Here is a 27,489-nt window from a genome sequence, read left to right on the forward strand (position 1 = left end):
GAAAAAAAAACGAGTTTTGTCAGTTTTTTACACAGGTTTCTACGGTTTCTTGGGCTGGATATAGCAGCCTGGAACAGTTGTTTAAGTGCAGCTAAACTTGACATGTTAGTAAACGTGCCACAATTAACAATAATGAATTGGAACTGTGCAGCTGACCTGCGGAACTTGGGAATATACCATTTTATTAAGATGGGGAGAATACAAGTGTGGAGAATATAATTATAATACCTTGTTAAAGTGACCATTTTATTACATTTTGCATTTGTAGTTATTTTACTGTAATTTAACAACATAATAACCATCACAGATACACAAAGAGACATTTGTGGATTTATATTTAAAAGTAACTTTTATTTTCCCCCCTGGACCCAGGGTATGGCAGCTGCATACCCCTGCCATACCCAATTGACGCCCCTGTTACACCCCTGTATTATGTTGGTGTGCCCATGGATTCTTGGGACATGAAAAGTGTGCCCATGCAGAAAAAAGGTTGAGAAACACTGTGTGTACACTGTATGTGGTGGTGCCGCCTCACCTCCTGCTTTTGGCACACCCAAGTGAATCCAGCCAGACAGGCATGGTTCTGTCCCTGGTAATTAAATCAAACTGTTTTCTCTGCTTCTGCATTCCACCCTTCTAAGAAACATCAACTGTGTTTTTAGAAGTTTAATTCCCTACACAGGCAGACGTTCCCTTTACGGCTCTCTGGCAACTGTGACACAATCAAGACCATCTAATAATAGCACAAAACAATTAAATGAATACAATCACATTATAGCATCTGTCTTAATGCGCCTGGCTTATTAAGGGTTGCAACTGCTCCCTCTGTCCCACAGTCAAGCATGTAGCACACACAAAACAGATCATAGATTTAGGGTTCTATGCATTTTAGGCTTGTAGATCCATTTTCAGAATATTAAAGGGACATCAGGGTTATGTGTTATAATCTGTTGTACTTTATGTTAACCATTTTATGGAATATGAAATATTGTCATTCTGAAAAGAAGTGTGATTAATGGTACTAATTTGTGTCCTATGTGATCCTGTTCCTGATTACTATTTTTGCATATTTTATATCTTGTATTTCTTTATATGTAATATTCATGTATATATATGCAAACATGTTGGGCTTGTGTCTAGTATTGCCTTTTGCTACTGGAGAAATGGCCTGATCGGTATGGGTGGTTTCAATCACCATTAATTGTTACAGCCAATCATTGTGGAAGCTTGCCTTTATAAGGACACACACCCATGTCCCTGTATTATTCCTGAAGAAGATCCAAACGGATCGAAACATTGAAGCAATAAAACAGAGCTGAGTATTACCAGTGTTGCGGACTCTATCCTTCTCTTGTATTGCCGTTTGTCCAGGACCTGGGCTAGAGTGGCTTTGTGCATGCACCATCACCCCAACCATTTTATGGACAACGTACAATTTTTAGTGATATTACCAATTATAAATATCAAACACATCTCCCAAAAGGAAATGCATATTTAATACAGTGTGACCAGAAGCAGGCATAGAACATAAATATCATAAGCTGATGTATGGACCCATATCCACCCCCACGGCAAATCAAATCCTGATGAATAGATCCAAAGCATTTGTACCACAGCAAGTGTGACAAAATGCAGCGTTCAAGGTTTTTCCTCAAAGCACAGGAATGTAATATGGAACGCAAAAATGCTAATAGGCCTATAATATACAAAATATGCTAACAGCTGGGACATTTTGCGTTCCATATATTAGTATAACTGTAGTAATACTGAGAATGTTTTTATGAATTCAATAATAAAAAGGTGCCCACTCCTTTGGGGTATTTTATCAGTATGATATTTACACGTGAAATTCGTCCTCTGCATTTACCCAGCCTAAATATTGGGAGTATTGGGTGGTATTAATGCGGCACTCAGAGAGAAGTTAGGGTGTCTTGCTCAGGTACGACAATGTAACTGCAGTACCCTTCATTTATCTATGATAAATGTCAAGATTCAGAAACACTGAACAAGCATCTTACACATCTTACGCATCTTACACCCAGGGGCGTCACAAGGGGTAGGAAAGTGGGACTGAGTTACTAGGGCCCAAGGTGGAGGGGCCCTAGTAACTTAAGCTATTGAAAAATAGCAGATATACAAGCTCGCAGCGCGGCACCGAGTGCCGCGCAGCGAGCTTGTAGATCTGCTATTTTTGAAAAGTCGTGAAAATGTGTGCAAATCTTTGAATACATGTATTTTTTAAGCGAACATTTGTAACTCAAATGTTGCTTCCGGATGGGTCCCTGGAACTAAATATTTTGAGATGGGGGTCCGTGGCCAAATACATATCATTTTGGGGGTCCTTCACATGAAAACGTTTTGAGCATCACTGACATGGAAACATGGGTTTCTTGCACACTTTAGCAATTTTTCAAAAATAGCAGATCTACAAGCTCGCAGCGCGGCACTCGGTGCCGCGCTGTGAGCTTGTATATCTGCTATTTTTCAATAGTTAACATTCATGGGGGGCCCACAGTGAATCCTTGTACCCAGGGCCCAGAATTTGGCGTGACACCCCTGCTTCCACTACATGATGGGATGCACAAAAACATATTTCACCCGGCACTGCTTTACTTCTGTACACCTGTGTGGCTGCGATGTGACAATAAAACTGACTCTATAAACTTGACTGAAAAGATACAAAGAGATCACTTTTACTATCAAAATTCAAACCATATTTTACAAAAATATTACAGCACGGTTTGGCTTTCAACTGCATATAAAAACAGGGAGCCAAGTTAGCTTTTGAGAAGACAAACAAGTCACTAATGAGAATATGACAACAGCACCCTCAGGTGGCGGAAACATGTCATTGGTGATGTTTTTCTATTTACTGCAGAAAGGCCCTAGGCGGCTACTAGGCCCTACTATGTAACTAACCATACTTCAAGCCATTCATACACAACGACTTAACATTAAACTCAGTATGACAATTAGCAGAAGTCACTTGAATGGAGATGGCAGTGGCAATCACAAATGATTGGATTTTGACCATCTACTCTTTTTCTTAAAGGTAAACTACAACGTTCTCCGGTTGTCCATGATCATTTAGGTTTTTGATAGACAATTAGCCAGTAGCTATGCCCCTCCCCTAAAGGTTTTTGTCCAATGCTAGCTTAGCAACCGGCAGCTTGCCAAGGCTGTTGCCAAGGCAAACCAATTGGCAAGCAGGAAGTTATTCTAAGCTAGCATTGGACAAAGGCTTTTTGGGAGGGGCATACTGGTTAATTGTCTATTAAAAACACATTTAGCATAGCATAATCCCACGTAACTGTCAAATGTTTTAGAGCAGATTTCCAAGACGTGACGAAGTTATGTGGGCGTCATGTTGACCTTTGTAGGCGTAGTTCACGGTGCTCCCATTAACTGCAAAATCTTCTAAAATGATGTTGCCAAGCAACAGAACTCATTCCCAACAGCAGGCAGCATGAAATGAACATATTGCCCAAAACAAGAATGATTTTTTGGAGACATCTCTAAACCCACTTCATTTTGGCGAGCATTTCAAACTAGGGCTGCACAATATTTATATATTTTTTGTCCCATTTAATATTTTATTCATTTCATAATTTATATTGAAAGTCAAAGGCAGTCAGATTGGGTAGAAACCACGCCCTGTTAACAGTTCTACTGCCAGATGTTATTTATTTATTGATGTAACAGAAAATTATCTATTGATATTTTCAAACTAATTCTTTTTACAATACAACGCTCATATGTGTACTTTAGCCGAGCTGGCGGCAGAGGGCAGCCTTATGCAAAGAATGACTATGAATTGGGGCCGCTCCTCGCTTGCCATCCATTCAGAGCATAGAAATGCATTTTCTAGAACAGATCCACAGAAAACAGCCAGGAAGTGATTTGGGACTCCATTATTGCTAACGTGCGGTGGATTTTTGAGAGCAGTCATCAGACTAGTGATGTGTCGTTCATGAGTGATTCGTTCATAAGATTCGAATCATTAGCATGACTCGTGAACGATTTGTTCAAATCCCTGAAATGGGTCGTTCACACTTTCGTTCACACTTTCGTTCACACCCCCGCCCCTCCCCCTAATAGCCCCGGCGGGCAGACAGAACGCGACGGCGGGCTGTACTCGGGACGCAATAAAAACGCTCCCGTGATTGTGTTTTTCACGGGACGATCGCGCTATGAACTAATCATTTGAACGAATCTTTTGAACGGATCATTACCGTGAACGTGAACAAAATGATCCGTTCACTGAAATGAACGGGATTGCCCATCACTACATCAGACAAGGTAAAAATAACGAGCCGTATTGGCAAGAGCTAGGTTGAAAATTGGGACGAACGGGAACGTCCGAAGCGGTAAAAGAGTTAAGGAGTCATAGGTCATAAATTGGCAACATAAAAGTCTCAAGACCAACATGGAAGCCATGCTATTATTAAACCCCATCTAGTTTCTTATTTTGAAAGATATATTTAAAAAAAAAACACACAGGAACGCTTGACATTTTTGGTCAGTGTGAATATAATGACATGTTGTTGTCCTCTTCGTGTAATTTGAATTGTGTGCCAGGCATTCAACACCACCAATAGAACTTAGCCTACTTTTCCCTATGCTATTATAACGACAACAAGAAAAGACGGGGAAAAAATGCAGCTTCTTTCACTTTGGAAGCTGAAGTAGTAGTCAATAGTGAGTTTGGCTCGCGCCTAATAATTGTGCAGCTCCAATTCAAACGCAGTTCAAAGTTCCTCCTGGCCTTTGGGTGGCAGCAGTGTTCAGGAGTCGTTGGGCAGTCCAAACAGTTTGACGGTGCCAGCCTCTCGGTTGCTGTCGTACTTGCCCTCCTTGTCGTCGCAGGCGTACGCCAGCAGGGGCTTCTTGGGGTGCCAGGCGACCGTGAAGGTTGGGGAGTCACACTGGACCTCCCACAGCTTCTCTCCTGCAGAAATACACACGATTATACAAAGACACTCAACAACACGCAAAACGACTGATGGTCCTCTTTAACCCATTTAGGCCTAGAATTATTGAATGCTTTAACTATTGAAAAATAGCAGATATACAAGCTCACAGCGCGCGCTGCGAGCTTGTAGATCTGCTATTTTTGAAAAGGTCGTTAAAGGACAACTTTAGTTTTTTTCAACAAGGGTTCATATTTTAGATTGTAATTAAAGAAAATAAAAGATGAGTGTTAAAATTATTTCATTTACTTCTTTCTATTGTTTTAGATATTCTTATTTCAGTGGTTGGGGGCATGTGTACAACGCAACCTTTCATGGTTGGATGTGACTTATGGGGGCTAGAAGTGTTACTGTAAATAGCAATAAAGAAACTGCTGGCTTATTGTGTCTAAAAAGACATATTTAGCCACTTGTACGCATGCCCCCATGCGTACGCATGCTCCACATTTTAGCACGGTAAACGCGATAAAACAATAGAACGAAGCAAATGAAAACATTTTAACACTCACTTATTCTTTTCTCTAATTACAATCTAAAATATGAACCCTTGTTGTAAAAAAACAAAGTTGTCCTTTAAAATGTGTGAAAATCTTTGAATATATGTATTTTTTAAGCGAATGTTTGTAACTCAAATGTTGCTTCTGGGGGGGTCCCTGGAACTAAATATTTTGAGACGGGGGTCCGTGGGCCAAATACATATCATTTTGGGGGTCCTTCACATGAAAAGGTTTGAGAACCACTGACATAGTAGTCTCTCAAGAACAGACTAACCGAGCTCCAGTTAAGTGAAAAGGACCTTTTCTTTGACGATGGCTGGTCAGATTGCTGACATAGAAACATAGATTTTTTTTTTAAAAACCTTAGAAGGATTCAAACACTTATGGAATCGGGTAAAAATTGGGTCAACATTCCAATGTTCACAATTTTTCAAAAACAGCAGATCTACAAGCTCGCAGCGCGGCACTCGGTGCCGCGCTGTGAGCTTGTATATCTGCTATTTTTCAATAGTTAAGGCATAAAATAATAATACACAATACAGTGTACCCGTTCTGAATGGCTTAAAGGGGTGTCCTCAGCTGGGGTCGAGAAACAATATTTGCAGGGTGAAGGGTTGGTCAATGGCCCCGCTTGCTATAACTCTGTTATGTGTGTCTTTGTGGGATGTTGAACTGACCCGTTTCCACCTCTGCTATGTCTATAAAATGGTCCTCTGAAGCCGAAGCCAGCATCTTCCCATCATGGCTGAAACTCAGTGTCCTCACTGGCCAGTCCAACCTGAAACACCACATATAGTCATGGGACAGAAAACCTTTAATGTCAGCATCAGTAAAAATGTCTTCTAAGCATACGTCTACAAAATGGCATATAGCTTGAAAAACAGTCGGCACAATTATTATATCACAGAGTTGGTTTCCGAAGATTATATTTATAAGCACTGACCTCAGCAATGCTGAAGCATTTAAATTTAGAATGCCAAGTCAAGCAGGAAATACACAAAATCACATTATCAATCATAGGATCACAGTTAGACCGATCACTATTCTGGCAATGATTCATATATTGTCACGGTCTGGCCAAAACCTCTTAACTCCATTTTTGAGGTTTTTGATTTTTTTTTTTGCATAAATCAGGGCTATTGAACACCCTTTACATCTGAGTGTTGGTTAAAATAATATCGAACCAATGGAAAGTAGTAAAAAGTGCTTGGGACAAAACCTCCTAACTGCACACTTTCTGCCAAACCAGCTAACTCCACCCGATTGGCCCTCTCTTTTTTTTTATAAATATGTGCTATTGAACACCCTTTACGTCTGTGTGTTGGTTCCCGAAAATGAACATTTTGGAGTTAGGAGGTTTCGGCCCGACAGCAGAGATACGTTCTTACAGCACTCGCTGAAATTATCCCATTTAGGCCTGAACACATTATGACGCAATATTTTATGCTTTAAATATAAAAAAATAGCAGATATACAAGCTCGCAGCGCGGCACTCGGTGCCGCGCTGTGAGCTTGTATATCTGCTATTTTTTTTTTAAATCTTGAAAATTTGTGCAAATCTTTGAATATTTTGACCTGATTCTGTAAGTGTCTTCTAAATCCTTCTTAAGGTTTTTTTTCTTTTTTTAAAAACGATGTTTCTGTCAGTGGTTCTCAAAATGTTTCATGCCAAGGACCCCCAAAACTAAATGTATTTGGCCACGGACCCCCATCTCAAAATATGTTGTTCCAGGGACCCCCTCATCTCAAAATATTGTATCAGGGACCCCCCAGAAGCAAATATTTGAGTTACAAATGTTCACTTCCAAAAAGATAAATTCAAAGACTTGCCAAAAAAAAAATATATATATATACATATATATATATATATCACGGTTTTTCAAAAATAGCAGATCTACAAGCTCGCAGCGCGGCACTCGGTGCCGCGCTGTGAGCTTGTATATCTGCTATTTTTTAACAGTTAAAGCAGTCAATAATTCTAGGCCTAAATGGGTTATAGACCCTCGGCTTACACACAAACACACAAGACATGCACACTGTACACATACACAAAGACACTTCCCAAAGGTGTACCTTGAAAAGCAACGGACACACACGAGTTCCTCGACGTTCCACAGGCTGACGAGGGCGTCTGCGCTCCCCGTGGCGAAGTACTTCCCCATGGGATCAAACTTGATGCAGATGCAGTTGGACGGGTGGGCGTTGATTGACTGAATAGGCTTCAGTTCAGGGTAACTGGTGGGTGGGCAACAATGCCAATGTGTCAAATATTAGAGTTTAGCCGGATGACTGCGGAGCCGCTGGTGGCTTAGTAGTGAGCCCTCTCCTCACTTCAACAACATCCATCTACACTACACACAATCTCTGGTTTCCACCTTTCCATTAGTCAGGGAAAATTTGCAGAATACCTGTCAAATCTGGGAATAAATTCCTTACCAAACAATTTCTTCACCAATGTGTTTGTAAAGGTGTCTAGTACTGGAATGTTTTTTGTGCAAAACAAATGCTTGCAATGGATTCAGAATAATTAAAATCACCTAGTTAGACCCCTCACATTCCACTTAAAGCATATTTTTTGAGATTCATTTTTTCCCTTATAGTATAGTGTATAGTAAGTGAATGAGACCCAGAATTACCCTAGCTGACAAAAGATTTTCCTAGGGATGTTGAATTTCAATCTTTATTAGATATGTTACTAGACACCTTTACAAACACATTGGTGAAGAAATTGTTTGGTAAGGAATTTATTCACAGGTTTTTATTAATATTCCCTGACTAATATGGAACAATAGTTCAATACTTTTTAGTCCTAACATCAGATCAGGAAGCAGTGATTAACAAAAATAGTATGCATGCGCATAAAGGCTTCCCTGGATGAATAAACATTGAGATGGTAACTAAAGAAAGGCAGCTCCTTTCTTCAGTTGACTTCTCAGATTAGGGTGCCACAGTTAATCGAACCAAACATTTACTATAAAAACAATAATACATTTTGGAGGGGGAGATTCTTTATTTATTAATTTATAATTTTAAAAATGTACTTCTTGGAAGGCAATTGATAAGAAATTAAAAGGTAATTGATAGAATAATTGATAAGAAAATAATCAATAGTTGCAGGCCTAACTCCCACAGAACCTGAGGCTTTTCCATGGTCAGTATAATTATCATTCATCATTATACATGTTATTTATTCATTTACTTTTGGATAGTGTAGACCAGGGGTCTTCAACAGGGGGTCCGGGACCCCTAGGGGGTCCTCAGAGTTACTACAGGGGTTCCTCCAAATCTTTGTGTGATAGAAACTTCTTTTTTTTTTAACCTTTTTTATATTAACCACTTGGAACCTACAGTAGTGTCCTTATTCTGAGAATTTTAGCAAAAAATAGCAGATCTACAAGCTCACAACGCCGCGTTGTGAACTTGTAGATCGTCTATTTTTGGCAAAGTGGTAGAGGGGAACAAGAGCAGACTAAGTAGTGAAAGGTCAACTTTATTAAGTATTGACAGTTCAGGTTAAATATCTGAAAACACACATTGACATGAATCCAAAATATACTGACGATTGTGCTGTCAAACAATGAAACTATTGTATATGGAATCTATGAACAGGTTGTGGGGGTCCCTGCTTTTTCTCTCTCTAAACTAAGGGGTCCTTGGCCTGAAAACGTTGAAGACCCCTGGTGTAGACAATAATGCTTTATTGGCTTCCATACCTCAGAATGTTTATACAGCCGCTGCCATTGGTGAGGAAGAACATGTTGTTGTCATTGTTCCAGGAGATCTCGTTCACCTCAAACTTGAACTGCTCCTCGGCTTTGGACCGGTGTGTCTTGGCGTCGATAAACGTCACCACGTCGTCCTTGTTGCCCACGGCGATGGTCTGACCGTCTGGACTCCAACAGATGTTGATGTTCTCGCCTAAAAAAAATAAAATGACTTAAAAGAGGTACTAGGGCAGTGGTTCTCAACCTTTTCAGGCCGCGACCCCCCAAATAATCATATTTTAACCCTAACCCTGACGAGCACTAAGAGTTGAAGCATTACATTTTGTATAACATGATTGTATTGTGAAAATAGCAGATCTACATGCTCACAACGCCTCGCATTGCGAGGCGTTGTGAGCATGTAGATCTGCTATTTTCACAATTTCTGCCTCTAATATTTGACAATTTGGCCAATGTTTAATTTGTCATTTTAGAGGTATTAAAAAGTCCTTAAATTGTCACTTTAGAAATGTGCAGATACCCTCTCTATACACTTAAACTTTATGGTGGTCTGTTTACTGTTGAGTGAGAAAACAATGTTGCACATTAAGTTAATCATCTGGGGGGTCCCGACCCACAGGTTGAGAACCACTGTACTGTAGCTTTCCTCTTCTACCCCCGGATTTCAACCTGGTCTTCTGCTTACGTGCTGAAATGTTTTACCATTGAGCCAATCTGAGTTCCCAGAGGTTCTTTTTCTCGCCACTAGGGTACCATTGAGCTAATAAGAGTCAGCCTGTTTGCTCAGGGGATAAATGGAATCTTGACCACAAGGTCAAAATTCGTGTCAGATCCTTTGTCTAGGTGAGACATGACCTTTGGAGAGGGCCACTATAATTATGTTCACACTCACTCCAGAGGGCCACAATGCATATACAGTCAAACATAGCAAAAGTAGCCGATCTACAAGCTCAAAACATTCTGAGCTTGTAGATCTGCTATTTTTTTTATTGGAATCCTGGATAGTTTTTTTTTGTTGTCATTTTTAAATTTGTATCCTGAAAATTAGCATTTTTATTTAATTTCAAGTGCATTTATATGTTCTTAACTTTATGAACTTAAATAAATTGGACAATGGACAAAAAACCTAATACTAACATCAAGCTACTAGTATATAGACTGATGTAATAAGCAGGTCATGTTTGAATGTTTAGAATTGTAATAGCTGAAATCAATAATATATCAAGTAGGTCGGGAGTGGCTTATTGTCGGTATCAGCCGGTAACACGCGGGAGTCTGTCCCCGTTACAATGCGTTAGACCCCTGGGAGATGGACTGCTGAGGTGGAGCGCCACACCTACCATCAGCTCCCAGTACTTGCCGCACGACTTGCCAAGCAAGCCATGCTACTCATACGCTGAGTTGGCGGTGCCCGGAATCGAACCCATGACCTTGCGGTACAAGGCGAGAGCTCTACCGACTGAGCTACCCAGGCACAATTCCGATATCAATCAGGCCGCATTAAGTGAAGGAGGGGGCCAATGGTGGGCCGCCAGTTGCCCATCATGTATGATCTAAATGTCTCAATAGAAGAGCAGGGAGACAAAATATAACCAACACAATTGTATACGTTATATTGTATCAACATACTATACCATACAGATTGGACAAAATTACATCTTATTAATACCAAAATGTAAACTCACAAAACTAGGGCCAAAATAAAATGTTATATTGCTAACCTTTTTGGTCACCAAGATAATTTTAGCCTAGTTTTGCTTTGGGTCGGGACAGTACAGTTACAATGCGAGTTATGACATGGACAGTTTAGTTTTGTGTGGATAACTGCCCTTTACCTTTGGTATTGACAGTGGCGATGCATTTGGTGGTGCGGACGTCCCATATCCGTATGGTCTTGTCTCCTGATGCTGTGACAAAAAGATCCGGGTTGGTTGGATGCCAACACAGCTGATCCACGCTGTCACTGTGGCCTCGGTAGTTGTTCTCTTTCACCTGCAGACAGACAGCAAATCAGAGGCAATGAATGGCCATTTCAGTAGGCATTCTGCTGGCATCATGAGTGACCAAATGCTACCATACAGTAGATGCTAGATCAGGGGTCTTCAATGTTTTCAGGCCAAGGAAGGACCCCTTAGTTGAGAGAGAGATGACGCAGGGACCCCCCACAACCCATAGATACCATATAGTTTAGTTTCATCGTTTGACAGTGTATTTTGGGTTCATCTAAATTTGTGTTTCCAGATATTTAACCACTTGAACCGTCAATACTTTTTGACCTATCACTCTGTACTTAGTCTGCTCTTTTCCCCCCTCTACACAATACCTCTTTAGTTTAGTTTATTTTGACTCTAGTTGAGCGCTGGTAGGGGCTGAGAAAACGTGTTCTATTCATTTTTGCTGACGGGTCTGTCAGAGCGTCACTGGAGGTGACGCGATGGACCAGGGAGGATGCAGATATGAGACCTGATATTAGAACTTGTATTATGCTCTAGTCTAGACCGATTGGTTCTAAAAGTGGGGTCTGGGGACCGCCAGAGGTCCTTGAGGGAGTTTCAGGGGGTCCCCACTCCCCAGCTAAATAATAGACAGTTAGGAACCAAATCAGGCATTGACACTAAGGCTTGCCCACCTGCCCCCGGCAGGTAAATAAAACTTTCGGGCAGGTGAAGTTTGCTTTCAGGTTGCCCGACCAGGCAAGTGCTCATTTGAGTTTAGACGCAACCGTCTATAAACACAACACCGGATATCTGTCTGAACACCTGAATATTGCCAGCACGCTCTGTCTTCTGGTCTGTGGAATGTAACAAGTGTGAAACCATAGACATATTCAATCATGTAGGTATGTGATATTTGGATTTGTAGGTATTGAGGTAGCCTATGACAATTTTTATCTCAGTCCCAGAAAGTAAAGAAATAAGTGTTAAATTGAGCAGTAATTAAAATCTTACCTATCATTTTATAATGGACGATTTACTTTTCGGGCAAGTGGGCATGACATTTGGGCAAGTGGAACATGACCTGTACTTGCCCGATGGGCAAGTGCCTCTGAGACCTTAGAGTCAACCCCTGCAAATGAACCCTTATTTGCACTGACCAAAGGACACTTTTGTTTGGCTCTGCAGTGCACTATTAAGTAGTATTATTATTACTAGTATTAGTAGTTAGTGTTTGTCATTGTACTTTTACTCAACATTTATTTAACTTTAGCTACTAGTTACTTTGTAGATTGATAATTACAAAACATACATAAAACACTACATTTAGGGCCTTTGAAAGTGAGCTTGTAGATCTGCTATTTTCAAAATATTTGTACACACTTTGAAAACTTGAAATGGGACATTCTGCATAAGGAGTACTTTTACTTTTGACACTTTAAGTACATTTTGAATTTTTGATGCCAATACTTTTGTACTTAATACTCAAGTACATTTTAAATTCCGGACTTTTCACTTGTAACAGAGTATTTCTACATTGCAATGTAGAAAGTAGGGTACTTTTCCCACCACTGTTTATGTGTGGCCAGAAACCCATGCATCCAGCCATTCATTCATTCACTGACACAATGCTCAGGGGCGTCACAACAAGGGGTAGGAAAGTGGGACTGAGTTACTAGGGCCCAAGGTGTCGGAGGGGCCTTAATTATTTTATACTTTAGCTATTGAAAAATAGCAGATATACAAGCTCACAGCGTGGCACCGAGTGCCACGCTGTGAGCTTGTAGATCTGCTATTTTTTTAAAGTTGTGAAAATGTGTGCAAATCTTTGAATATATGTATTTTTTAAGCGAACATTTGTAACTCAAATTTTGCTTCTGCCCAGAAGCAAAATTTGAGACCCCCCCAGAATCTGGGGGGGTCCCTGGAACTAAATATTTTGGGATGGGGGTCCGTGGCCAAATACATACCATTTTGGGGGTCCTGCACATGAAAAGGTTTGAGCTCCACTGACATCGAAACATGGGTTTAAAAAAAAAAAACCTTAGAACGATTTGAAATATTCAAAGATCTTCATGATTTTTCAAAAATAACAGATCTACAAGCTCGCAGCGCGGCACCGTGAGCTTGTATATCTGCTATTTTTCAATAGTTAAAGCACAGGGGCACCACAGTGAATCCTTGTACCCGGGGCCCAGAATTTGGTGCGACACCCCTGACAATGCTAATAGCATTTAGCCGAGGAGTTTGAAACACAGACTCACCAAGCGGTCTTTCTCCAGGACAAAAACACTGGCCGTCTTGTCAAAAGACCCCGACGCGAGTCTCCTGCCGTCACAGCTCCAGGCCACTGAATGAACCTTGGCTGTGTGTGCAGGGAACTCCCTGCTTTTGTTGTTGTTTCTGAAGCTCTCCTGCATCTCTTGATAGTACTGCGACTGCGACGCCATCTTGACTGCACTGACTGCACTGCACTCGCGCAAACTCCCTTGGCATGATGTCCTGGTCTAGTGAGGAACTCAATGCTGCCACCATCTGGCGGAGTCAGGTTACGTACTTTAGGGTTGCCGGTATATTAGCCTCGGGAACCCAGGCTTTTACCTTGTATAAATCTATGCAGGCAATGCCCAATGCCAGCCCCAGGGGTGTCACACTCACACCAAATTCTGGGCCCTGGGTACAAGGATTCACTCACATTTTGTGCTTTAACTATTGAAAAAATAGCAGATCTACAAGCTCACAGCACGGCACCGAGTGCTGCACTGCGAGCTTGTAGATCTGCTATTTTTGAAAATGTGTGTGGAGTGGAGTCTGAATATTTCAATTCCTTCTAAGGTTTTTTGAAAAACCTATGTTTCTATGTCAGTGGTGCTCAAACATTTTCATGTCAAGGACCCCCAAAATGATATTTGGCCATGTATTTGCATACATGTATTCAAAGATTTGCACACATTTGCACGACTTTTCAAAAATAGCAGATCTACAAGCTCGCAGCGCGGTGAGCTTGTATTATCTGCTATTTTTCAATAGTTAAAGTATCCACGAGTTTCCAACGCCCCATAGTGCATTGCGCAGACGTCTGCACCGAGCTTCCATTGCCGATTTACAAGCTCACAACGGGTTGCATCTGCGACGCGACGTGAGCTTGTATGTCTGCTGTTAAACCCGGAAGTTTGGTCCCGATAGTCTCCAGTAAACTCCCGCGGAAACTTGTGGATAAAATAATTCCAGGCCCCTCCACCTTGGGCCCTGGTAACTCACTCAGTCCCCCCCCCCCCCCTTTGTGACGCCCCTGGCCAGCCCATAAAGGTGGGCACCATTTAGGCTGCACATTTTTGGGGAAGACATGGCACTACCGCACTAGGGAAGAGTTTGGCCACCACTGGAAAGGTGGACACTAGGAGGAGTGGGCACACTACTAGGGAACTCTGGGCACCAGGAAGAGTGGGCACTATAGGTGCATATACAGTATATGCACCTATAGTGCCCACTCTTCCTGGTGCCCAGAGTTCATACTTATATATTATATACTTTTGGACTTTTGTACTATTTTGTCAAACAAACTCATATATTGTACTTTTGACCTTCTTGTTGTTGTGTTGTGTTTGGGAGTTTAAAGAACAGAGGGTTAAATATCACTTTCTAACAACAAAGCAATAATGCTATGTAAAGTTAAAAACTAGTTCAGGAGCAGTCTTCCAGGTGCCCAGATTTCCCTCCATCCCAAAGTGCCCACCAAGGTGCCTATAGTTTCCCTAGTGCCCAGCCCCAGAATGTTTTGGTGCCCACCTTTCCTGTTGCCGTTTAAAGGACAAAAGTAGTTAAGCCGACTTAACTCAATAATTGTGTTGATTCTTATTTTTTTAAACAATACAGTATCGGCAGGCCTATGGCTGCTAAAATACAGTCACTCACGTGAGCATTTATCCAAAACATGAAGACAAACTTGCAGTTTTGATTTGCAATTTTATTTAATCCATGTGATGGAAGATGAATATCCATATTTAGAAAAAACCTTAACACCCAGTTTAGTCCCAAACACACACAATATCAATTGTCACACCAACTGTCAAACAATTCCCTTTTTGTTGAGTCGCTTTAACAAATAGTCATTGAAACAGAGACTGAACACACATATCCCAAGCACAGCCCAACTCTAAAAACGTGTAGGCTGTTATAGACGTCACCAATATGCTCTTGCTGTGGTAGGCTATAGAAATAGGCCACATTTGCCAGATTGTAGTGAACTCACTTTCAGGTCTTGAAAAGAAAGCAGACGTTTGGGGTTGTTTTAATATTGTGTTCAGTAGCTCCTTTGTCTCAGAATGGAATAATGCTTTATGAAGAAAACTAACTACCGTTTACATGTGATTTCTGTGTTTCAAGAAAGACTCAAGTGGTGAAGGCATACTTTCGTCATAAATGTGCATCATGTATTTGCATAAAAAAATGTAACAATTCAGTTATTTAATGTTGCATGTCGATTATGGAAAGCTCTATAAACAGCAGGCCCTACAAACAAAACTGACCACTTAACCCTCAATGCGCAGTAAACTAATACTCAGTTAATTGGGGTTGGCTCTTTATTGGTCCGATTTTCCCCAGTACGTCAAATCTCACCGCCAGAAAATAACCGATCTACATGCTTACAAAGTATTCCCTTTGCGATGTTTTGTGAGCTTGTACCGTAGATCTGCAATTGTCCTCTCAGAATAGTGATGCTATTGCTAGGGTTGAAGTGGTTAAAGGGATATACATGTTGAAATAAGAATGGGTTGATGGAATACAGAAACAATGAGGGTATCTTAGCAAAATGTGCATAAGGCTCTTGCTTCTCGTGCTTGCGAGACAACTTGAGGAGAGTGGAAGACCTCTACACACATGTACCATTCTGCGATGGAAGGACAGATGACCGATGTGTGCTACCATACAATGAGGAAATACAATTTAGGATAGTTATATGCCTGTTTAATACTTGGTTGTGCATCGCGTTGCACACACAAAATAGCTCATCTACAAGCCGTGACAGCAGGTAGATGTGCTGTTTTTGGTGTGCAACACTGGCGCGCACACACACAGTAAGTAACCCAGGCTTTAGGCTAAGAGGCTAGGTGTCTATGAAGAGGTAGACAAAATACACAAGCACCTCATTCCTCCAAAAGGTGTTCCTGACTTTCCACACGTGCATGGCTTTTGATTTTATTAGTTTTTTTTATGCTGCTGTTGCATTATCACACATTGATCGTCAACTCACTGAAACTCGTATCACAGCTTCAGCTTAAAAAGCAATAAAAAGTGCCTTTTACATGTGCAGTGCTGTGCTGCATTTGCTTCACGATAACCCTGGTTGTAAACATTGTTCCTTACGGTTGTCTTGAGAGTTTGAGCATTTCCCAGATGCATATAAGTAAGCAGGAATCTCCCTCCTTTCAGATTCAGGAAGAATATAGGTATTAGAGGGCAAGTTACAGAGAATATTCTAAACCTGTCTACTACAACTGGGTGCGGAAAGAAGAAATTAGAGCAAGAAGAGGAAGTTGAAGAGGAAGTAGAAGGATATGGGGAAAGGCAGAGAGTAGTAAGAAGTTAGATAGACGCTAAACAGCGCTTTCCCCCTGAAGACACAAAGTTACCTTTAACATAATATCTGTGTCAAATAGAGCAACCCAAGGTTTTGTAGTTACCGTACATAATTTGTTACGTGCTTATACAGTAACCAAAGAAAGATTCTGTGCAAATGGTGCAGCTTTCCTTGTACACTTCTATCTTTCACGTTGTCTTCCAAGATCCAGGACGTGCATTCATAAATCTCTCTGAAGATAGGACCACACAGTAAAATCCTCGGTGCTCATTTAACCCTGAGTGTAGTTAAATCAACACTTAAGATTTTGCTGTGTACTAATGCTACTATTGCTCAGCTGGTCTCTTGACTTTTGTCTTACGTTCATTGCATTACAAACCACGCGATGAATAGTTTGGAAGAGGCATTATAGTCAACAGCAGTGGTCTTCAACATTTTCAGGCCAAGGACCCCTAGCTGAGAGAGAGATGAAGCAAGGACCCCCACAACCTGTCAATAGATTCCATATAATTTCATTGTTTGACAGCACAATCATCAGTGTATTTTGGATTCATGTTAATTTCTGTTTTCAGATATTTAACCACTTGAACCGTCAATACTTAATAAACCTTTTCCCCTCTACACCAAAGCTCTTTGCCGAAAATAGCCGATCTACAAGCTCACAATGCCTCGCAGCGCGAGGCGTTGTGAGCTTGTAGATCTGCTATTTTTGGCTAAAGTTCTCTGAATATGGACGCTAGGGTTCAAGTGGTTAATATCAAAAAGGAGAAAAAAATTCTCTATCACACAAAGATTTGGAAGACCCCCTGTAGTAACTTTGAGGACCCCCTAGGGGTCCCGGACCCCTTGTTGAAGACCCCTGGTCAATAGTATATTCAGGAGTGAGTGGACTTTAATAACAGCTAGTCCCATAAACCTGAGGCTAAGAGTCAAACTCGATTCAAATTTGGATTCCGACACCAAGAGAGATTACGGAGACAAGCCCAGGAGCCAAGGAGCCCATCTTAGCATTCAGCATCTGTGTTTCCATTGACCGGGGTGGTATCCGCAGGAAAGCTGGGAGACAGAGTGGTGTGTGTGTCTTCATTGGGATCTGTGTGGTTGACCCCGTTGGACTGAGCACAATTCTCAGGGGCCTTCAGGTTGCTTTCACCACTGCTGTGGAGAAAAAACAAGACCAGTGTGAAAGTTAGTGAATCCCAGCATCCCAATTCTGGGGGGAAACATTCGCCCCAGCTCACAACACAACGTGAGCTTGTAGATCTGCCATTTATGCCAAAAATGTTATTTTAGAAGTCTAAATGTCAGTGTCATAATGACGTAACCCTCTATCGGTGCATGGGATATATTTGTAAGAATCAAAGTCTCAATAGTGAATGTAAGACACTGCATTCTCATTGGTTTGAAGCTTCAAATGTATAAATAAATACTATATACGATATTGATATAATATTAAAATATATATAATACACACACAATTACGCGTCCCTGGAACAAAATATTTTGCGATGGGGGTCCATCCGTGGAACAAAATATTTTGAGATGGAGGGCCGCCAAATACATATTTTGGGGGTCCTTAACCACTGATGGGCAGATTCTACAAATGTCTTTTCTGAAGGAAAAAAAAGTATGTTGCTATCAGTGGTTCTCAAACTTTGTCAAGGACCCACAAAATGTATTTGGCCACGGACCCCCAACGCAAAATATTTTGTTCCAGGGACCGCCAGAAGCAAAGATTTTGGTCTATTCTGCATTTAGCTTAAAGGAGTAGTTCACCCCCAAAATGACTTTTTTTCTATTGATTAGTCAAGCCATGGAGAGTAGAGTTCAATAATATTTTTAGTTTTTTGTCGCATTTGATTCGAGTAAATTTACCCCCATTGATTCCGGATGGTGACCCGTTTCGAAACGGGTCACCATCCGGAATGAATGGGGGTAAATGTATTGTTATCACATTTTTGTCTTAGGAATGCGACAAAAAACAAAAAATATTATTGAACTCTAGTCTCCATGGCGTGACTAATCAATAGAAAAAAAGTCATTTTGGGGGTGAACTACTCCTTTAAGGCCACAGACCAATTCACCGTGTCACTTTCATGTAGAAAAGAAAAGACACTGCATGTTTCAAACACTCTGCACAGGTTTAGACTGAGTGGGCGTGACAGTGTACCTGACAGGTTTAGAATGAGTGGGGGGGTGACAGTGTACCTGACAGGTTTAGAATGAGTGGGCGTGACAGTGTACCTGACAGGTTTAGAATGAGTGGGCGTGACAGTGTACCTGACAGGTTTAGAATGAGTGGGGGGGTGACAGTGTACCTGACAGGTTTAGAATGAGTGGGCGTGACAGTGTACCTGACAGGTTTAGAATGAGTGGGGGGGTGACAGTGTACCTGACAGGTTTAGAATGAGTGGGGGGGTGACAGTGTACCTGACAGGTTTAGAATGAGTGGGGGGGTGACAGTGTACCTGACAGGTTTAGAATGAGTGGGGGGGTGACAGTACCTGACAACACAGCCATTGGTGACTGGAGATTCCGGAGCTCCTTTCTCGCACAGAGAGCTCTGTGATCGTCTCTGCTCGCAAGAGGCCACTCTGGGTTCTTTGCCCGTGTCCGAGCTCCTCCGCCTGGCGACCACAGGCCCTGGCCCGGACCTCCGGCTCTGCGAGGGGGAGGGGCTGACGCTACCTGGCCCAGGCACAGGGTCGGAAGAGGTGGGGGCCAGACCTACGGGCCCCTCCGACTCCTTGCCAGAGTCTGTGCTGCTACGCTTGCCATTCAGGCTGTCAGAGGACGCCACGTGACTCATCTGGGCTTCCCTCTCGTCTGAGAAAAGGAGGAGAAGGAGCGACATCTTTTTAAATAAATACATTAATTTGTTGTTGAAACTAATCAGTGATGGAATAAGTATTCTTCTTCTTCTTCTACTTCTACTTCTACTACTAAAAGTATCAAGACCACAATGTAGAAGTACTCTGTTAAAAGCACAAAAGTAGGGGCACCCGCTGGCCTACTGGTCCAAGCGCATACCACATAGGCATTGCCACATAGGCATTGATGCCTGACGGCATCGCCGGTTCGATTCCCAATCCGGACAACCTTTCACTCCCCGTCTCTCCCCCCAATTCCTGTCAAGTCTAAGGCATAAAAGCCCCCAAACAAATCTTTAAAAAAAAAAAAGTACAAAAGTATTCAAGCATCAAAATAAATGTCCCATTTCAGTAGTTTTCAAAATGTACAGCATGATGCAAAATGTATTGAAATCTACAAGCTCACAACGTGTTGCATCGCAATGTGTATACTATGTGCACATGAATGCGCAAATATGCACACGAGAAAGAAAGCACGTGCATGCACGCGCACGCACACAGCATCACACACACCTACAGGCAGGCGTCACATGATTGTGTTATGAATAATGTATCAAAGAACGAAGCAACGACACATAAGCAAGGAATTGTCCAGGTTGGATCAGTATTGATTTGTGTAACGTATGCTACATATTTGGCACAGATGCCGGCTTCTAAAATGGACAAACAATACTTCCAGTATTGATCAAAACAGAGTGTGAGTAAGTAAGTAATTAAGTAGGCACCGGAAATTCAATATCCATTCTGACTCCCCCTTTTGCATTCAATGTTATTTGTGATGAGAAGATAACATAGTCTCCCCAGGAATCCGCTTGCCGTTCTGTTGTCTGTTCCACATTTTGTTTTGTCTCTACGCATCAGAGACTAAACAAAATGTGGAACGGAGCGAACAGGCTGGCATCCAGGCTAGGAATCCGCAGAGAAAAAGTCTTGATTCTGCGGAGAACAATTCTTGATTCCGCAGACTTTAAAAAACAACCTAAAATGACCAGTTATCAAGCAAAAATAATCAAGTAAAACCCTTCATGAAATAGCTACAATTAATTGTAATTAGTGGTTAGAATAATCAAATATTCGAATAATCGTTTTTGAGAATACAAATCTAATATTACATATTTTAATTGTTATTGTTTTTAATATTTAATTTCTGTTGCAAAGACTATATTGTCATCCAAACCATGCCCATAGTAATTACATTTTAGAGGACATCTAGTGTGGGTGTTATATTTATTCTCTTCTGCATTAGCATTGTCATGGCCAGGACCATAGGCATAGAGGAACTATTATGTCAGGAGTAAGGACACAGTTCTCAAAGGAAGACTAAGCCTTGATAGTGAATATCTGCTATGGATCAAAACATTTTGTTTTGCAGGTTCTACTTGTCTCAAACTATGCCTTGAACTTAACCTACAGTAGCACCAACTGTACTGCTAACAATCATCCAGTACATCCACAAAGTTGATCGTTCCTGGATCATCATTTCCAATACCAATTTCACATTCAATTTAATTTTCATTCACAGAGGGGGTTTACCAGGCTAATTAGCCAGTAGCTATGCCCCTCCCCTAAAAGCTTTTGTCCAATGCTAGCTTAGCAACCGGCAGCTTGCCAAGGCTGTTTATTCTAAGCTAGCATTGGACAAAAGCTTTTTGGGAGGGGCATAGCTACTGGCTAATTCTTCTCCACTTCATAATTTAACATATAGCACCCCCTACTGGCCACATACGCACACACAGATAGTGAACAGTCAGTGGGAATCCACTTGGCAGTGTTACTGCCTCTAGACTACAGTATGCTATGCTATACACATGGTTTACACTGTGCCATAATCATCATCTGTTTTTTCAGCCATGAGCTATGAATAGTAGTAGTAATACTACTAGTATAGGGTGACCATATTATTTTCAGCCACGCAAACCAGGAATGCGAACCACTGTTGCCTAAAACTGGGACCCTCAAAGCAACGTGCACGTTACCCTGCACACGTGTGCCCATTCTCTAACGTTCGTGCACGCGCACATGTGCACCGTAGGGTTGCATACAGGCAGTGAGTGATTGACAAACAGCCTCATCGTTGAATTCAGACACGCAATGTATTTGTTCATGTTTTCTGATTAGTTAGATGAGCATGTTTTCATGAAAAGAACATGATAAATGTCCATGCAACAACTGAAAACAGCTACTATTGTTTGAATTCTGCCGAAAACCGGGACGTATTAGTGTTTTAGAGATATTTGTCGGGACACCGGGACACGCAGCTTGAAAACGGGACAGTTCCGGCCAAACCAGGACGTCTGGTCACCCTATACTAGTAGTAGTAGTCATTGAGTTCAAATGCAGATGGTGAATTGTTCTTACCTATGTACTGTGCATCCTCTCTGTTTTCCACTCTCCTTAACCTCCTTCTACTATCATTTACTATCCTTTAGTAAGTCAAATAGCTGTACCTCCAGAGCCGGGCTCTCCTGCCTTGTTGCGCCTGCGTCGGAGGATCACCTCCAGCTCACTGTCCTTCTTCCCCGGAGGGGAGGGAGCCGGCTCCTGAGACCCACGGCTGGGGCTCCTCTTTACCGTTTCCTAACGTGGAATAGAAGAGACAAGAAAAGTTATATCTCTGCTGTCGGGCCGAAACCTCCTAACTCCAAAATGTTCATTTTCGGGAAAATGAGCTCAAGTGGAGTTAGGAGGTTTTGACCGGAGGGCTTTTTACTACTTTTCATTGGTTCAATATTATTTTAACCAACACACAGACGTAAAGGGTGTTCAATAGCACATATTTATGAAAAAAAAGAGAGGGCCAAACGGGTGGAGTTAGCTGGTTTGGCAGAAAGTGTGGATTTAGGAAGTTTTGCCCCAAGAACTTTTTACTACTTTCCATTGGTTCTATATTATTTTAACCAACACTCAGATGTAAAAGGTGTTCAATAGCCCTGATTTATGCAAAAGAAAAAAACTAAAACCTCAATAATGGAGTTAAGAGGTTTTGTCCGGACAGTGACAATATGCTCTGCAAGAGGAGACTATGTTATTGCTCTTATTTCCTGCCTTGCCCTCATGTCAGTTATTTTTCTCACCAGAATTCCTTTCAGTTCCTCCATGGCACTTTCCTGTGGTTTCTCCTCGGGTACTGGAGGCTGCTGGGAAAAAAAGATGTTCTGAGATGATATATATCGAGTGATTCAGATTGCTAAGAATAGAATAGAGAGTCCACACGAGCGGCTTAAGCTTTACTGTGGGGTAATTCAAAACGCATAGATCAGGGGCCTTCAACAGGGGGTCCGGGACCCCCAAGGGGGTCCTCAGAGTTACCACAGGGGGGCCGCCAAATCTTTGTGATAGGATCATTCTTTTAAATTAACAACTTCAACCCTTGCTATTCTGAGGAGAACTTTAGCCAAAAATAGCAGCGGCTATTTTCGGCAAATAGGTTTGGTGTAGAGGTAAAAAAAAGAGCAGACCAAGTACAGAGTGAAAACACAAATCCAACATAGACTGATGACAGTGCTGTCAAACAAGTCTATGAATCTATTCTCTATCGATGAAAATCTGCATCACACATTTATACAACATGTAGAGAGGGTCCCTGCTTCATCTCTCTCTCAGCTAAGGGGTCCTTGGCCTGAAAACGTTGAAGACCCCTGGCATAGATACAGCACAATCTCTCTACATCAGGAGTATTGAGCGTGTAGTCCAGCCCAAAATTATAATCATTTTATAAGGCATATGTTTTAATATATTTTAATAAGCACAACAAATTACACATTTTTCACGTGACCACCAGATATCTATATTGCCACGATTAGATAGGGATGTCTTATTTCTCAGATTCCTTTTATCCGTCTGTAAAAAGTGCCCTCTCCAGACCATGAATGCAGTTTTCACTATGGTGAAATAAATGCAAATGCCCTCTTTCCATGCTATACCTGAAGGCAGCATTCAAGAGAAATTGCCTTGTCCAAACTCTCCTGAACTTGAATGCAGCGTCTTAGGTTGAAAGAATTGCCCTCTCTGTGTAGAAAGAAATCCATGCTGTACGGCACATCTCCAGTATTCACTTGATTATGCTTCAGTTCAGTGTGGTATCAAGTACCGAAAATAGCCGACCTCCAAGCTCACAACGCGTCGCATTTTCTATATTTCCACCAAAAGGCCCTTTTAGAAATTTCAGCCCCTGCCTCTCTAACATTCTCTGCACGTCCCTGCCTAGAATGACCTCACCGTCACAAGATAGAGACGTACAGTAGCGTGTCAATATACTCACTTTCACGGCGATCCTCTTTGGGTGGCAACGCGGTCGATTGATGCCACAGGACAGTCATGGGAAGGGAATACAGGAGAGTAATCAGTGTGAGTGCACTAAACCTTTAATGAATCTTGGTTCCATCAATACGTATGCATTTTATTGAGATTGGAGTGAGGAGGAGTACTGAATAAAGCATAGTAGACACAATAAAACAAACGCCAAGCAGCCAGGGGCGTCACAAGGGGGGAGGGAAGTGGGACTGAGTTACTAGGGCCCAAGGTGGAGGGGCCTTAATTATTTTATATACTTTAGCTATTGAAAAATAGCAGATATACAAGCTCACAGCGCGGCACCGAGTGCCGCGCTGCGAGCTTGTAGTTCTGCTATTTTTGAAAAGTCGCGAAAATGTGTGCAAATCTTTGAATATATGTATTTTTTAAGCGAACATTAGTCCCTGCATGAACTGAATATTGTGAGATGGGGGTCCGATGTGGCCAAATACATATCATTTTGGGGGTCCTTCACATGAAAAGGTTTGAGCACCACTGACATAGAAACATATTTTTTTCAAAAAAATCTTAGAAGGATTTGAGACTTGCACAAATGTTCACAATGTTTCAAAAATAGCAGATCTACAAGCTCGCAGCGCGGCACTCGGTGCCACGCTGTGAGCTTGTATATCTGCTATTTTTCAATGGTTAAAAACCACAGTGAATCCTTGTACCCCCAGGGCCCAGAATGTGGTGCGACACCCCTCCAAGCAGCAACATGTTTTTAAGACACCGAGCCATGAATGTCGGTCTCATGCGATCCGACCCACCTTGTTGTCCTGGCCCGCCTTGACAGGCCTGAGAACCACACCACACTTGATCCTCTCCATCATCTCGTTCACCGCCTTCGACTTCACATCTTCTGAACCCTCACCGGCTGGAATGAGAGACAGAGAGAGAGAGACAGAGAGGGGGAAGCAAGGCAAGAGAAAGAAAGAAAGAGAGAGAAAGAAAGAAAGACAGACAGACATGTGAGGATAGGGGTAAGTGTTAAACAGGAAGTATAGGGTAGGTCAAAGTTAAGTGGAAATCTGTTTTCAGAACATTGACTTCAGTTACAGCGGTGTTTCTCTCCCAGACTACTGCTGGTTCTCTATTGTGGTAGTTCCGTTACGTTCGCACAGCACACCGGTCCTTGTGAGGTGCCAGCCGACAGAATAAACGCAAAATAATAAAAGTATAACCGAGTTCCTTCCACGCGCTAAGTCCAACTAGGGAAACTCCCCCCTGTCAGGTGAAAAGAAGCAACTCCCCAGGTTGGCAGAGGGAGTGTAGCTCCAAAAAGAGAGCAGCATTTTAGCTCCCCACTGCCAGGACAGACCAGAGAGGAGATTTACTGATTTCAAGCTGGCCTAGTTGTTATAGCGAGTGTTCTGTAACACACGGTCACACATTTGATCCTCATAACAAAACGAGGAGATGATCAAAATTACATCATATGAATACATGCTGGGAAGAGTGAATGGGGAAAATGAAAGAGTTATGGGATAGTTTTCTAATGTATATGAATCTTATATGAAGATGTGAAGGGGTTCCTACTTTTATTTATTTATATTTATTTTTATTTTTGTAATATCTTGGACTGACTGTATGTATCTGTATTTTGTGCTGTGCTGCATTGTATCATAACCACATTTTGTACTAAGAAAAAAAGAGCTTGAGAAAAGGTCTTGTGACCGAAACGTTGCTACATTATTAATACATTCTCTGAAACGGACAAGAGGCAGTGTGCGGGTCAGTCTGTCTATTAGTCAGATCTCCTCCTAATGTGATGTTACCCACGCACCTGCTAGAGAGGAACTGGGTGTGCGTAAGCCTTCTCTTCAAGTACTAAGAAAAATAAAATAAAAACATTTTAATTGCAAAATAATGATACATAATACCAAGGTGAGACCCACCAGGAGCCTGCTCTGTCTTCGGAGAACCCTTTGAACCTTTGGAGGACTTCCGCATGATGGCAATCAGCGAGCTATCCAATGGAAGAAAATACATTTTTTATACATGATGATTACCTTCAATACCATTGCATGTTGCATTATCCTCGTTCAAATATTGATACAACAAAAATACGTTATAACAATTATTGTTTCTGATATCAGTAAAGGCAGAATGTAATTCAAAGCGAGAGAATTATGAACACTGCAAAGGGTGTGAGCAAGCTAAGACAGAGAGAGAGGGAGAGAGAGAGAGAGAGAGAGAGGGAGAGAGAGAGGGAGATTAAAGCAAAAGCACTACACTCGTTCACACATAAAACAACAAATTGAGTGGTCCCTCATCCCTTACCTGAGGGGGTTGCAGCGCGACGGGGGAGGCGGTGGGGGAGGGGGAGGGGGAGGAGGAGGGGGCGGAGGGGGCTGGGGGAGAGGGGCCGGGGGAGGGGCGGCGGCGGCCCCAGCTGGAGGGGGCGGGACGGGGGTCTCCGTCGCCATGGCGCTGCTGCTGCTGCTGCTCTGGGCCGCCTTCTCCTTCTCCAGCTCCCGGACTGAGGAGGAGAGAATGGAAACCGGGGGTTACACTTTAACAAGCTGCATGGCACGTGCACACATAGTATAGACATCAAAGGGGGCTTGAGCACCCTGCCCTTTTATCCGTCTGTAAAAAGTGCCCTCTCCAGACCATGAATGCAGTTTTCACTATGGTGAAAGAAATGCAAATGCCTCTTTCCATGCCAAGGCAGCATTCAAAAGTTAGTTTGGTGTGGTATCAAGTATTTTCACCAAAAGGCCCTTTTAGACATCTCATCCCCTCCCTCTCTAACACCCTCTTTTATTACTGACCACACTTCATCCCAATATTTGTAAATTTTTTGGACAGTTCCTAAATATATGTTCGTGGTCAGCGTCCATGTTTCCACACAGTCTCCAGCATGGTTGTTTCATTGTGGAGGAAATGTATGTAATGGAGAGATTTACAAGTTACACAGAGTTACATAGACTCAGCATACAGGAAGAGTTGTTTCTTGAAACATGGGAGAAATGGACTGAATACACGACCCGGAAGAATGACACCACAGAGGATTAAAATGGACTCTAGTATGATAATGAAAATGGTGTAAATGTTGAACCTGTGAATATGTGACAAAAAAATTAAGTTAAAGGGAAAAAAAATTAATGCAATTAATGCTCAATTTTGTTTTGTTCTCCAGGTAACATCTATGTATTTATCTATTTACTCTATTCATTAGGAAGTGTCAATTCTAGTCAAAAATGCAACTCTTTGCTCTGAACCATGACTGTACCCTTCCACGTTGCTGCATTTTCCGAATTAAACCATTGTCAATGAGTAGCTAAAGCCCAAACACAAGGGGATGATTTCAAAATGACCCATTTGAAAGCAACACAAAGCTGTTCTACAGCACACAGGGGAGGTGTCTGCCTGTTTGCCAGATTGATAGTGCCAGCTGCTCCAACCGCCCGTGCTGGCTGTGAAGGAGCAATGGAATAATAAGTATGAATGGTAACAGGCCAATTAGGTCACTGGAGAAACAGCCCGATCTGGTGTGTGCCCTGTGCTGTACTGTGAGGTGTCCATCTTCATAGACATTGTGTGTGTGTGTGTGTGTGTGTGTGTGTGTGTGTGTGTGTGTGTGTGTGTGTGTGTGTGTGTGTGTGTGTGCGTG

The 27,489-nt window shown here is 42.0% G+C and overlaps 2 protein-coding genes across 2 annotated transcripts in view; both read right to left on the minus strand.

Annotated features, from left to right (window-relative positions):
• Window positions 1-4,672: 4,672 nt before the first annotated feature.
• On the minus strand, window positions 4,673-13,568 carry thoc3 (THO complex 3). Its single transcript, XM_080746186.1, has 6 exons — window positions 13,391-13,568; window positions 11,028-11,184; window positions 9,181-9,385; window positions 7,541-7,702; window positions 6,145-6,245; window positions 4,673-4,948 (listed from the first exon to the last, which is right to left on the minus strand). The coding sequence occupies exons 1-6, from the start codon at window positions 13,544-13,546 to the stop codon at window positions 4,785-4,787; spliced, it is 945 nt and encodes a 314-aa protein (XP_080602312.1). The 5' UTR covers window positions 13,547-13,568; the 3' UTR covers window positions 4,673-4,784.
• Window positions 13,569-17,711: 4,143 nt separating this feature from the next.
• Window positions 17,712-27,489, minus strand: part of shtn3 (shootin 3) — a gene marked incomplete at its 3' end in the record, with an annotated part of 43,658 nt that continues 33,880 nt past the window's right edge. Inside the window, exons 9-16 of the mRNA XM_080746810.1 lie at window positions 26,154-26,352; window positions 25,769-25,839; window positions 24,641-24,747; window positions 22,652-22,714; window positions 22,025-22,154; window positions 19,212-19,533; window positions 18,916-18,987; window positions 17,712-17,865 (exon numbers count right to left, since the gene is read on the minus strand). Coding sequence (XP_080602936.1) covers window positions 17,712-17,865; window positions 18,916-18,987; window positions 19,212-19,533; window positions 22,025-22,154; window positions 22,652-22,714; window positions 24,641-24,747; window positions 25,769-25,839; window positions 26,154-26,352 — 1,118 coding nt within the window. The remainder of the gene's footprint in view (window positions 17,866-18,915; window positions 18,988-19,211; window positions 19,534-22,024; window positions 22,155-22,651; window positions 22,715-24,640; window positions 24,748-25,768; window positions 25,840-26,153; window positions 26,353-27,489) is intronic.

The sequence above is a fragment of the Nannobrachium achirus genome, assembly GCF_963921795.1.
Source record: "Nannobrachium achirus genome assembly, chromosome: 17".
Classification (NCBI taxonomy): Eukaryota; Metazoa; Chordata; class Actinopteri; order Myctophiformes; family Myctophidae; genus Nannobrachium; species Nannobrachium achirus.